Source organism: Haliotis asinina, chromosome 1, assembly GCF_037392515.1.
Source record: "Haliotis asinina isolate JCU_RB_2024 chromosome 1, JCU_Hal_asi_v2, whole genome shotgun sequence".
Lineage (NCBI taxonomy): Eukaryota > Metazoa > Mollusca > Gastropoda > Lepetellida > Haliotidae > Haliotis > Haliotis asinina.
The window spans coordinates 62115477-62128044 of NC_090280.1; the positions used below are offsets into that span (position 1 = coordinate 62115477).

General features: G+C 40.6%; 1 protein-coding gene across 1 annotated transcript in view; it reads left to right on the plus strand.

Moving 5' to 3' along the window:
* The window catches only part of LOC137295690 (transmembrane protein 132E-like), a 78440-nt gene that overhangs the window by 22255 nt on the left and 43617 nt on the right, over positions 1 to 12568 (plus strand). Inside the window, exon 2 of the mRNA XM_067827177.1 lies at positions 4639 to 5446. Coding sequence (XP_067683278.1) covers positions 4639 to 5446 — 808 coding nt within the window. The remainder of the gene's footprint in view (positions 1 to 4638; positions 5447 to 12568) is intronic.

Sequence of the window (12568 nt, forward strand, 5' to 3'; positions counted from 1 at the left end):
TGTTCGATCACTTGTAGCAAAACATAAACGTCCCAGCTGACACCAGAATCCCTTTATTAAACGATCAGCAGAACTGAATGGATTTGTGATGACAGTTTGCGAAGTGATATATACACTGTTTTTTCCTTTACCTTATTAAACTTGGATGTACTGTTTTGTTGCGTTTTTCAACATTGATATGGAAAAAAAACCATTTAACTTTGGAATGGAATAGTTTCTTAAAAATAAACAGTGTGAATCCCGTTTCAAGTGCCCCTGGTCGTGATATTGCTGGAATATTGCTAAAAGCAGTGTAAGACCATACTCACTCATGCATAAGCAATAGTTCAAGGAATCTTGAACCTTTATATGCTTTACATGTGCAGATGATACAAGCTGTAATGCTTCAAAAACCTCATCACTCTGCATGCTGAAAACGTGTTGCATATTCATGAGATTAAGAGGCAACCAAGTACAATATACTCCTGATAAATCAGTAGCCTGGAAAGTAGCATCTGGTGTCTGCCATTGTTATATACCTGAGCACTCCCAAGACCCTTTCAATGCAGCTTTTATTGTTTTGGAAAATAAAGGCGATTCTTCCTCCTTAAACCAGACCATTTCCGTCCAAGGTTAATGCCTGTATTTAACAATAAAAGCGACTAAGCCATTATGAGTATTAATCAGGCTAAGAATTATGTCCCTTTCTGGGAAGCGATTTTCAGACCCATTTCCTGACCATCTGCCCTGGGGCTGTCTGGAACGTGCATTGTTGATCTTCTATGGGTATTTCCTGTTTCAACTGGATCAATAATTATAGAGTTGTGAGGCCATGGATTATCAGTTTAGCCTGCAAACATAATGATCAGAATGCACATGTTCATGATCAATATTATATGTTATCGCACCAGCAGACATGAGATAAGATGGTTCTCTGACCAGGGTTGAAGGAGAATGACTGGAGGGATGTGTTTCTTCTTGTGTGTCAGGTGCCATGTGAGTCATGGCACAGGCTACATTAAGCAATTTTGCAACACTATCACCCTTTTGGAAACCAAACCTGGATTTTAATCATGGCCAGCTAGCACACTATCCAATAAGCTACCCAACCAGGGCTTTAAATAAGTAAATGAGTGTGGTGTCCAGATGGACATTATCCAATGGATATGTCTGAAGACTTTTTTGTGTGACATATGAAGTTTGTGGTTTTATATATACTGTACTAAAAAATGGTAAGCAAGTGTGACAGCTCTAATCATTGATATCACATCACATTCATAGACAACAAACTTCACAAACAGTGGGTTGCAAGCCAAAAGTAATATGAGCACATATTATATATATTTCATCATTCACTGATTATGTTTCATCATATGGGAAGTAAATAGGGTATGAGGTATGTTAATGTATGCTATGATATATGTGATATATAGTGAGTGGTATGATACGTGTGATGTATGTAGTGTATGGTTTGGCGTGGTATGTGATGTGAATGGTATGGTATTTGGGAGTAACTTCCCCTCTTGAACTCCATACATAACATTGTAAATAAGGCACATGAGGTGTGGTCCCGATGTTCCAACTTCCATCATTAAGCTATTATTTATCTCGGTCAGGGAAGACTATCCAGGCCATGGCATTTTGGCAAGGTCTGTTTAATGGAATGCAAAGAAATAGATAATGTATGTTCATTCACATGTTGGCCAGGGGCAGCTTCAAGCTTTGCAATCTGTACATCAGCGTTGGTGGTGTTCATGAGCTAGGGGATTATTGGGGATTACGGCTAGTATCTTACACATTATAGAAGATGATGATCTACAGCTATATACCAGCAACTTGGTGGGTGGTCGGAGAGCACTGACCGGCTGAAATGGAGGTTCACAGTGTTTTAATGTGAGATGTGAGGAGAAATCTGTAGTGTCGCTCCAGTTGCACATTCCAGAGTCACAGACAGCCAGAACTGTTTCTGTATGCTGGGGACTGGAAATACTATCATTAAGTTGTTTGAAGTAGAACATTACATGGTTCTGCAAAACATTTGATGTACTAGTCTAAGTAGCAAGGAGGAGAACACGATGTTACACGAGGGTGTTGAGAGCAGACATTAGTATTTTCTGATTGGCTTGCTCATTGATGTTTTGAGAAATGTGGCATTTTTTCTAATGTCTTTGATTTGATTTAGGCTTTTGATTTCAGCAAAACAGTCTGAATATTTTTGTAGCTAGTGGTTTTCTGTTAGATGAATGGATGTGTGTATGTTGAATTATGTGGATATGCATGATGTGTTGTGTGAGGAGTGGTGTGTGATCATTGTATAGTGTGGATGTCATCTGACTAGTGTGTATGTTTTTGTTTTGAGGCATAAGGATGGGTGTATGTCTATATGTGGAATGTAGCTAACAAGTTGAACAGTTGTACAGTATACTGCTACCCTTGGTAAACAATGTGTTTCTAAGTCACCAGTTGGCAACTCACACACATTGAACTTTACTTCAGACAGGTCAATGTGCAGTAGATTTGTTTGAAATTAGTTTGAAGATAGCAGTGGTACATGTTTCATGAACATCAAAGTTTACTCATGAAGGATTTCCACAGGCACAAGACAAAACATAGGCAGAGCTTGTCAATAACCAGTCAAGACAGTTACTGAAGCGGTACAGTCGAACCGGGACTATTAATTTGTGCTGGTGTGTAATTTAGACAGACACCATGGTATCAACAGCGTTAGAGAATGTGTGGCATCTCATGTACAGTATAATTGCCCTAATTCAGTTACCTGTAACTGGGGTTTAGCTGAAAGGAGGGATGCTGTTTAGAAAAAGGGAGGCAATTGTCAACATTCCTGTAAAAGAATTTCAGAAAGAATACCATGGAATGTCCAAAGGGATCAAAATCATAAAATGTTATGGTAGCAGCAAAGGAGATTCTGAGTTATCTACCCTTTGATGCAGAGTCATGATTGACTCGGTATCCTATCAGTGACTCAGTATCAGTTCAGTGACAAGATGTTTGTTCAACTGATTGGTGTCGCCATATACTTTGTATCAGTTCAGTGACAAGATGTTTGTTCAACTGATTGGTGTCGCCATATACTTTGTATCAGTTCAGTGACAAGATGTTTGATCAACTGATTGGTGTTGCTATATATTTTGTATCAGTTCAGTGACAAGATGTTTGTTCAACTGATTGGTGTCGCCATATACTTTGTATCAGTTCAGTGACAAGATGTTTGTTCAACTGATTGGTGTTGCCATATACTTAGTATCAGTTCAGTGACAAGATGTTTGTTCAACTGATTGGTGTTGCTATATATTTTGTATCAGTTTAGTGACTTCAGTTCAGGTTTTATTTTCTTGAACCAGAAGTGAGTTTCACATATTGTGCCCATGTGGGTAATTGAACCAGGGCCTTTGGTGCGAGGAGCGAACATTTTAACCAGTAGGCTACCCCACCACCCCACATATTTCAAAAGATTTCTGTAGCCCTGTAATGTCAACTTTAAGGTATTTGGGCTTCTTTGGAACTTGGAATGCTTGTGGAATTTTGTGAATCCTTGAAATTCCAAGTAAATAATAGAGAAACACTTGCATGTTTTCTTATCGGAATATGTTGATAAAATAACACCAGTATCTCCTTCACCACTATATATCAGCAGGTATTTTAAAGCTTCCTGAGCTTGCTTTCAAATTGGCAGACATGCTGGTGGAGGTTGAAAAGATGTGGCATTCTTTCAAGGACTTTTGGCACTAGAGTTAATGATCTGTTTTGGAGGTTTGAAATAGCCAGTGTTTATTTACGTTATAGCGATACAGTTTCTGGCAAAAAATAGCAACACAGAATGTTCCTTTTCTATTGTGCCACTCTAGCTGAATATAGAGTAGAGTAACATGTTTTGAAAATATTGTTCTGTGTGAAGCATGGTCTACTTTGACTGTGTCCACAGAACACTATATAAGAATATGCCAAAGAAGAGCTCACAGTCCCTGAACCACATTATTTTAGCCCTTCCTGCAATGCATAAGCAGAAGAGATGCAAGTCTAGATCTCCTCAGGTACAGGCCCTGTCTCACTGGGCTCCTTTTTTTCATTTAAATAGGATTGTTGTTACTACCAAAAGTATATATCATCAGATACTTGCCAGAAGTATACCCAAACTCCTGTAGGGTAGAGCTTCGAGGACATATAGGTCTCAGGCACTGGTCTGATTGTTGGGATTCTGGATTCAGAACAGACCCTTAGTAGGAACAGTCATGACTGCAGGATAGAGCCCATGCCCCAAGAGCAATAACAGCTTAAATACAGATACGTCGTACTTGTAACTGTAGAGTAAGGTTTAGCAGTAAGGTGTGAAACTTGGTTATATGCTGATAAGGCCCTTGAACACCATTTGGGGGATTTAGTAGCCCAGTGGGTAAAGTGCTCATCTTGCTGAATGCCTGGGTTTGATTACCAACTTTGATACAATGTGTGAAGAACAATTCCTATGTTTTTTTTTATTCTGACATTGCTACAGTATTGTTAAAAGTGTATTTGCTGACTTTCTTCAGAGTAAACAATTAACAACAGAAGGATGCTGCAGATCCAAACTTTTGTTTCAGTATTTATTTTTCCCAAGATTCGTGTATGGAAATGTTTCTAATATTCCTGTTGATATTTCAGGTATAGTCTGGGGTGTGGACATATCCTTCAATGACCCAAAAGATGGCTTCTTCCTCAAGTCACCATACCAGAAGCTCCGGGCGAAGGATCCGCGGGTGTTGGAGAAGGAGACATTTATTGTGACCCATCCTTCTGAGCTGTACAAGCTCCGGGTTCATCATGGACCGTTTGAGGTGTACCAGTCGGTACCGGACTCTCTCCTGGAGGATGCCAGGAATGAGGGTGAGAATCTCAACCTCATGCATAGACAGATCTTGTACAACACGGACTTAAGTGCACATATTGTCACTGACAGATTGACGCCCAAATGGTCACTTTTACAAGTACTGGTGCATGCTCAGCCTCTTGACAGTCGGAAAGCTGATGGGATGTACAATGTTTATGGGTATGACCAGCAATGGTGTGGTCAGATGTTTGTGGAGCATCAGCACCAGCAGTTGTCTGCAGTGTGCGTTCTCAGTGAGAGAGACAGTGCATGTGTGATGGGCATCGAGCTTCCGTCGGATTGGTGGCACCATAATGATACCGATGTGTCTGTGTATTACCACGTCTCCCGAGTTGGCGCCAACCATGAATGTGCCAGTGCATCCAACTCCATCGTACCAGGACGCTCCATGTCGGGCAATACCAATCAGAAAAAAACCTTCATTGCAACAATTCGATTGGCGGAAAAGGAATACAGCTATGAAATACGGAAGGATCAGAATCTTATATTTCATGTACCCACACAGGATTTCTTTCCAGCGGCAAAGTTTGATGTTCCTGTGTACCTGGATACTGGCTCCAAACTTCAAGTGATTGTCATCAAGTAAGTAAAACCACAGTTCCACTTCACAAAGTGATCAACCTCTTGAATATTAGAACCTCTCTGGTATCAGTCAACCCATGTTTGTTTTAAGTGGCAGTTAAAGGAATCTGTCCCCCGTAGGTGTAGTTGTATAAAGTGATTTTGACAGACAGTGATTGTAACTCCCTTGCTGTAACATACACTTGCAACAGTTGTAGGGCTAATGTGAGGTGCCAAAGGGTGCATGGCAGTGGTGTAGCCAATTGGTTAAAGCGATAACTCGTCACACTGAAGATCTGGGTTATTATTCTCAACTGTGTGGAGCCCATATCAGGCGTCCTTTGCCATGATATTGCTGGAATGTTGCTGAAAGCGTAAAACCATGGTCACTTGCTCACTCACTCACTTAATTAGGTTGACATCAGTCACTAGATTTCAAACTCAGTTTTTTACAGACTGCTATCATAGAGCTACCAATATTTAAGTTAGTGTGAATATTTTTATTACATTAGGGCCTGCGACATTTTTATTACATTAGGGCCTGCTACAGATTTTGCAGCGTCAAAAAAGAATCAGTGTTTTCAAAGATTTTACAATGATTTTATTTAAAGAAATGAGTGAGTTCTCTATGGATTAGTGGTAACAAATGTGAAATACATGTATGATTAATTCAAACATCGTGCATTGATGGAAGCAGAGTGTGATGAAATGTATTTTGTTACACATGCTGAACTAAACCTGAAATTCTGATCTCAGAAATAGCAAAACTTATCAGTACATATTGTATCAGTACACAATGTGTGGCATGGTTATGTTTCAGTGAGCCTCCAGTTGTGCAGTGTGTGGTATGGTGTACTGTAATATCCACCAGTTTGACTAAATGACACATGACATATTGTAGAGGGATACGAAACAGATACGCCTAAACCCCTCAACCTGCCTGTGAAAACACCACTCAGTGGAGTAGTATATTCAAAAAACAATTACCATTCTGTTGACTCATGTAAAAAAAACCCTCCCAAAACAGTAAAGAAAGAGAGTTCAGCATGGAAAAAAAGAAATTGATTATCAATCAAGTTGCAAGGATATATCTGAAACTTCACTGCATATAGATCCTTCCCCTTCATTCATTTGTCTCTCTTTTAAACATAAAAGTTTCTGAATAATGGGACTGTCTTCTTGTAAATTCAGAACACTTGTTACTGAGAATAACTCGTTATTTTTGGATAAAACGTCTAGTCTTGCGAGATTATTTGTCAAATGGACTATCCATGTTTATCTCTGCAAAGTTGAATCATTCTATAATGATATAATGATGTTTCTATTTTCAAAGATCCAGAGGAAGAAGGTACATGATACTGTCAGCTAATTACAAAATAATTCAAAGCCTTAAAGAAAGTTGCAATGTCAGCAAAATATGAAGTAGTGTGAAAGGCCAATTTGTGTTATTGCTTGACGAAAACATGCTTTTGAAATTACAATTAAGTATCCTTACATTTTTTTGTGCTGCCATTAACTGCATGATAAGATATTATCTTGTGGAACTGGCTCAATATAATTGAAAAGTCACCTGCTTCTGTTCAGTATTCAATGGAGTGTCATGAAAGAAGTCCTGTCAAGATAGCTGACGTGAAAATTGAAGTAGTTATCTTTGCTGGTTATGCTGTAAGATAAACGAGGGGCAAATTGACCATGTTCGTGTGGGATAATAATGATTGGTTGTAATTGAGCCAATTTGAGTATGTCTGCTGTGTACTGGCAGAGACCTTTTTGTTCGGCCATTCTTCTAGAAAGTGATCCAACGTTGGAGATAAGCCTGGGAAAGGTTATGCAAACTAAACTGCTCTGTGAATATGGAGGCGTGTGTTTATCAAACGATTTCCCATCTCACTTCAAACACGTCCAGTGCTATCAACAACTGTCTCTTTGCAATACTGTTGGAAAAAACAAGCAATTTACAAACCATATTAAAAAACTCCCAGTCTTGAAAACCTTAGAAATATAACTCCTGGCTGGACAAAACGAACTGTACCTGAGACTTGAGGTATATGGGGTCTTATGCCCCAGACTTTGAAGACAAACTACAATTACAGACGGCAAGCTTTTGGGCAAATCCTGTAGGTTTAGAGCACTAGGAAGAGTAGGGGTTACAATGGCTGAGGTTAGCTGTTGTTTACAGTATGTGATCCACGCCTGATAGGTAAGACAAGTGAACCCTCGAAGCAGACGGCTGGAGTTTGTTAATGGCTGTTCCATGCTGAAGTATGGTTGGGTGGGATAAACCAGGAGCAGAGTGTAAACAGTGATCTTTTCATTGGGACAGTTTCTTGTATGGTTCCATTTGAGTCAGTAGTTGGTGTAGTCAGATGCTCTAGAAAATATAACTGTCGATCAATAATTCATAACAAAACTCAAGACTCCTCAGTGACATTCTTGTGGGTTTCGAGGCCGATGGATACTTTATTTCTATGATTGAAAAACAGAAATATATGTGTGACTACCTGTAATAGGTCACATCTAGATCAGACAATCATGTGAAGAACATGCTAAACATTGATGGACACAATTGGGATAAGTAATATCCAATATGACAGAGTATTGCTGAGTTGCAGCTCAAAACATGAAAACTGATCCATACAAATTGTGTCAGTAGATTGTGTGGTATGTTTACATCAGCTGTGTTTCTGTGAGCCTCCAGTAATGTAGTGTGTGATATGGTTTTACTGTCATGTCCACCAGTTTGACTAAATGCCATATGACATATTGGAGAGGGATACGAAACAGATATGTCTAAAACCCTCAACCTGCCTGTCATAACATCTTTCAATGGAGTAGTATATTCAAAAAGCAATTACCACTCTGTTGACTCATGCAAAAAAAAACAGTAACACAAGAATGGTGAGCATGAGAAAAAAATGGAACTGATGATATGATATTTCCTGCATTAATGCATGGAGGGACAGTCATATGTGTTGAGGGACAGCGCGAGAGGTGCACTTGGCTGTTGTAGGACCCCGCTCGCTGTGATTACCTGATAGGGTTGAAGTAGCACAGGGGACCGTACCTTCAGTGAGGGGATTGTTGACTTGAGGGTCTCGCGTGACAGTTTCTGAAAGTGTTGGGCTGGATGGGTGTGAAGTTGAGGAGGAAGGCTTGGGAGAGGTCTGTTGGGAGGGATCAGAGAGATTGTTATGATGGTTCTTGAACCTTACAGAAGCTTTGAAAGAAGATGGCAGTTGTGGGATATGTTCGTAGGATGCTTGAGGTTGGGGAAGCTTGTGGTCCTGGTTCTTGATACCTTACAGAAGCGTTGAAAGAAGATGGCAGTTGTGGGATATGTTTGTAGGATGCTTGAGGTTGGGGAAGCTTGTGGTCCTGGTTCTTGATACCTTACAGAAGCGTTGAAAGAAGATGGCAGTTGTGGGATATGTTTGTAGGATGCTTGAGGTTAGGGAAGCTTGTGGTCCTGGTTCTTGATACATTGCAGAAGCTTTAAAAGAACATGGCAGTTCTGGGATTAGGTCTGTCGTGAAGACTGTGAAACAAATTTATCCAAGAAAGCCCATAGAATATGTGGCACGTCAAGTGTTTCACAGTTTCAGGATGAAAGTTTCAGATTTCCTTTTCATTATGATGTTGTGTAATTTAAGAACAGTTTTCTTTTGTTTTTGTTAGATATGTTCATTTCAGAGACTAGATGTTAGTCTATACTTAGATATATTATTGGACTTGGGGCCAAGGGAAGCTTGTCACTTTCTCACAGAATATTGCCACTGTTCATTAATGGAATGCTATGCAATAGCATATAATATCTTATTTCATTGAAGAAGGGATATTCAACAGTAATTACCAAAAACATTTTTGGAGAAAGCTGAAAAAAGTATTTAAGCTGCATGATATGAATTTGGAAATATACTGAACAGCAAAAGAAATGCTATGTGTTTAGTCAAGGTTTTAAATAGAAGACATAACCATGGACGCTTACTTTTTGAGGTTTCATTTTTTTTAAACTTGCATTTCTTTTGTTGTTCAGTATGTGTGATTTCATTTTAGGGAATATTGCTGCTGACTTTTGCTGACTACCGTCATCTGTGCAGGTCTTTGTTATTCCCTTCAGTGCATTGTTTTAATGTGTTTTACATCCATCTCAGTCAGGAAAGAGGGTTAGGGTTGTGCCTGTCATGTATGTTATATTAATGACAAAGAAATGTCAGGGTCACTATGGAGATAGGGGGTTGGTCAGACAAGTTTCCTTGTTCAGGAGCATTAGCATGACAGGGGTCGTAATTTACACCATTCTCATGACCTGAGTGAGAAACATTGTAGTCGGTCTGCTATTATTCAGGTTGTGAGAGGTAACCTCATACACTCTTGAAGGATTGTCTGTCAAAGGAGCACCAAAAAATATGACAGGGTTAATACACCAATGTGTAACAATATGGCCAAACATTGCCTTCTTGAATCTAGGTCACATTTTTCTTGAATTTGCTCTGAATCACCTTAGTTAGCGCTCAAACATCTCCCATGATGGAATCATATGATGAAAGTTTAGAAAGTTCTGACATTTCATTTTTTGCTTTGCCGCCATGAGTGCAAAATTCATGGTGTGTAGTGATACGTTTGGTGTAAACAACAACCCATGTGCCACCTCACTAACCACTGTGTTCATCCATCTGTGAAAGCAAGACTGTCAGCAAAGTAGTTCCATGGCTTGATTTATTCCAGCTCTTGGGTATTTTGTCCCCGAGGCAAATGGGAAGATTTTATCGCTGGCAATTGTGGGCATAAAGAATGTTGTCCTGTAGCATGTAGCTTATTGTTGGAAGTCTGGTATGGTGAAATTAGAATGATAACATGAAGGACTTGACTTACATTAGAGCCATTCACCATCAGGGGTGTGTTAAACAGAGAGATCCCCTTAAGGTCTCTAACTTGAACTGTTGCCATAGAAACTTCATATTTATACCTTTAGAAATGACTTAATCAGATCATGCATATGTGAACTGATTCTTGGATAAGCTTGGATGTTGAGACAGAAACATATGGCGAATTTTTCCTGAACATGAAAGAGACCATGATCAGACATGTTTGTGGCCAACATTTCTGTTCGATAAGTGTACTGCAACAAGTGTGCATTTATAGATTAATGATGTGATGCCTGAACTTCCTGAACCAAACTTTGTTCTAGCTGACATTTGATAATAGTCCTTGATGAAAGTTGTAAAAGTATGTGTAAAAGAATGTGTCAGGAGGGTGGAAAAAAGAGTGAATGAGATGGGTTGATAAGTGAGTGAGTGTTGGATGGATGAATGAGTATGATGGGTGGATAAGTGAGTGGGATGGGTGGATAAGTGAGTGTGTCTTGTAGATGATTGAGTGTGTCAGGTGGATGTGTGAGTATGATGGGTTTGGGGTCGGATAAGTGAGTGTTGGGTGGGTGAGTGTGTGAGATGGGTGGAAAAGTAAGATCGATGGGTGGATAAGTTAGTGTTTTGGTTGGATGAGTGAGTATGATGGGTGGGTGGGTGTATAAGTGAGTGAGATCGTTGAGTGGATAGATGGGTCTGTAGATATGTGAGTGAAATGGGTGGGTGGTAAGTAAGTGTGATGGGTTGTTGGGTGGATAAGTGAGCATTGTGGGTTTGTGAGTGTATCGGATGGAGAGGTGAGTGTGGATGAATGAGTGTGTCAGGTGGAGGGATAAGTGAGTGTGTATGAATGTGTCAGATGGAGGGATAAATGAGTCTGTGGATGAATGAGTGTGTCAGGTGGAGGGATAAGTGAGTGTGTATGAATGAGTGTCGGGTGGAGGGACATGTGAGTCTGTGGATGAATGAGTGTGTCAGGTGGAGGGATAAGTGAGTGTGAATGAATGAGTGTGTCGGGTGGAGGGATGTGTGAGTCTGTGGATGAATGAGTGTGTCAGGTGGAGGGATAAGTGAGTGTATATGAATGAGTGTGTCGGGTGGAGGGATAATGAGTCTGTGGATTAATGAGTGTGTCAGGTGGAGGGATAAGTGAGTGTGTATGAATGAGTGTCGGGTGGAGGGACATGTGAGTCTGTGGATTAATGAGTGTGTCAGGTGGAGGGATAAATGAGTCTGTGGATTAATGAGTGTGTCGGGTGGAGGGACATGTGAGTCTGTGGATGAATGAGTGTGTCAGGTGGAGGGATAAATGAGTCTGTGGATGAATGAGTGTGTCGGGTGGAGGGACATGTGAGTCTGTGGATGAATGAGTGTGTCAGGTGGAGGGATAAATGAGTCTGTGGATGAATGAGTATGTCGGGTGGAGGGATATGTGAGTCTGTGGATTAATGAGTGTGTCAGGTGGAGGGATAAATGAGTCTGTGGATGAATGAGTATGTCGGGTGGAGGGATATGTGAGTCTGTGGATGAATGAGTGTGTCAGGTGGAGGGATAAATGAGTCTGTGGATGAATGAGTATGTCGGGTGGAGGGACATGTGAGTCTGTGGATGAATGAGTGTGTCGGGTGGAAGGATAAATGAGTCTGTGGATTAATGAGTGTGTCGGGTGGAGGGACATGTGAGTCTGTGGATGAATGAGTGTGTCAGGTGGAGGGATAAATGAGTCTGTGGATGAATGAGTATGTCGGGTGGAGGGACATGTGAGTCTGTGGATTAATGAGTGTGTCAGGTGGAGGGATAAATGAGTCTGTGGATGAATGAGTATGTCGGGTGGAGGGACATGTGAGTCTGTGGATGAATGAGTGTGTCAGGTGGAGGGATAAATGAGTCTGTGGATTAATGAGTATGTCGGGTGGAGGGACATGTGAGTCTGTGGATGAATGAGTGTGTCAGGTGGAGGGATAAATGAGTCTGTGGATGAATGAATATGTCGGGTGGAGGGACATGTGAGTCTGTGGATTAATGAGTGTGTCGGGTGGAGGGACATGTGAGTGTGATGGGTCAGAGGGTGGATGAGTGAGATGGATGAGTGAGCAGGTGGGTTGTTACGCTGAAGACATGTGTTTGATTGACCCATGGGTACAATGTGTGGAGCCCACTTCTGGTGTACCCCATTGTGAAATTGCTGCAATATTGCTGAAATGTTAAGAACTTACTCCCTCACTCACTCTCTCCAAGCAATAAGGATAGAATTGTTGAGTGATCAGGTATGATG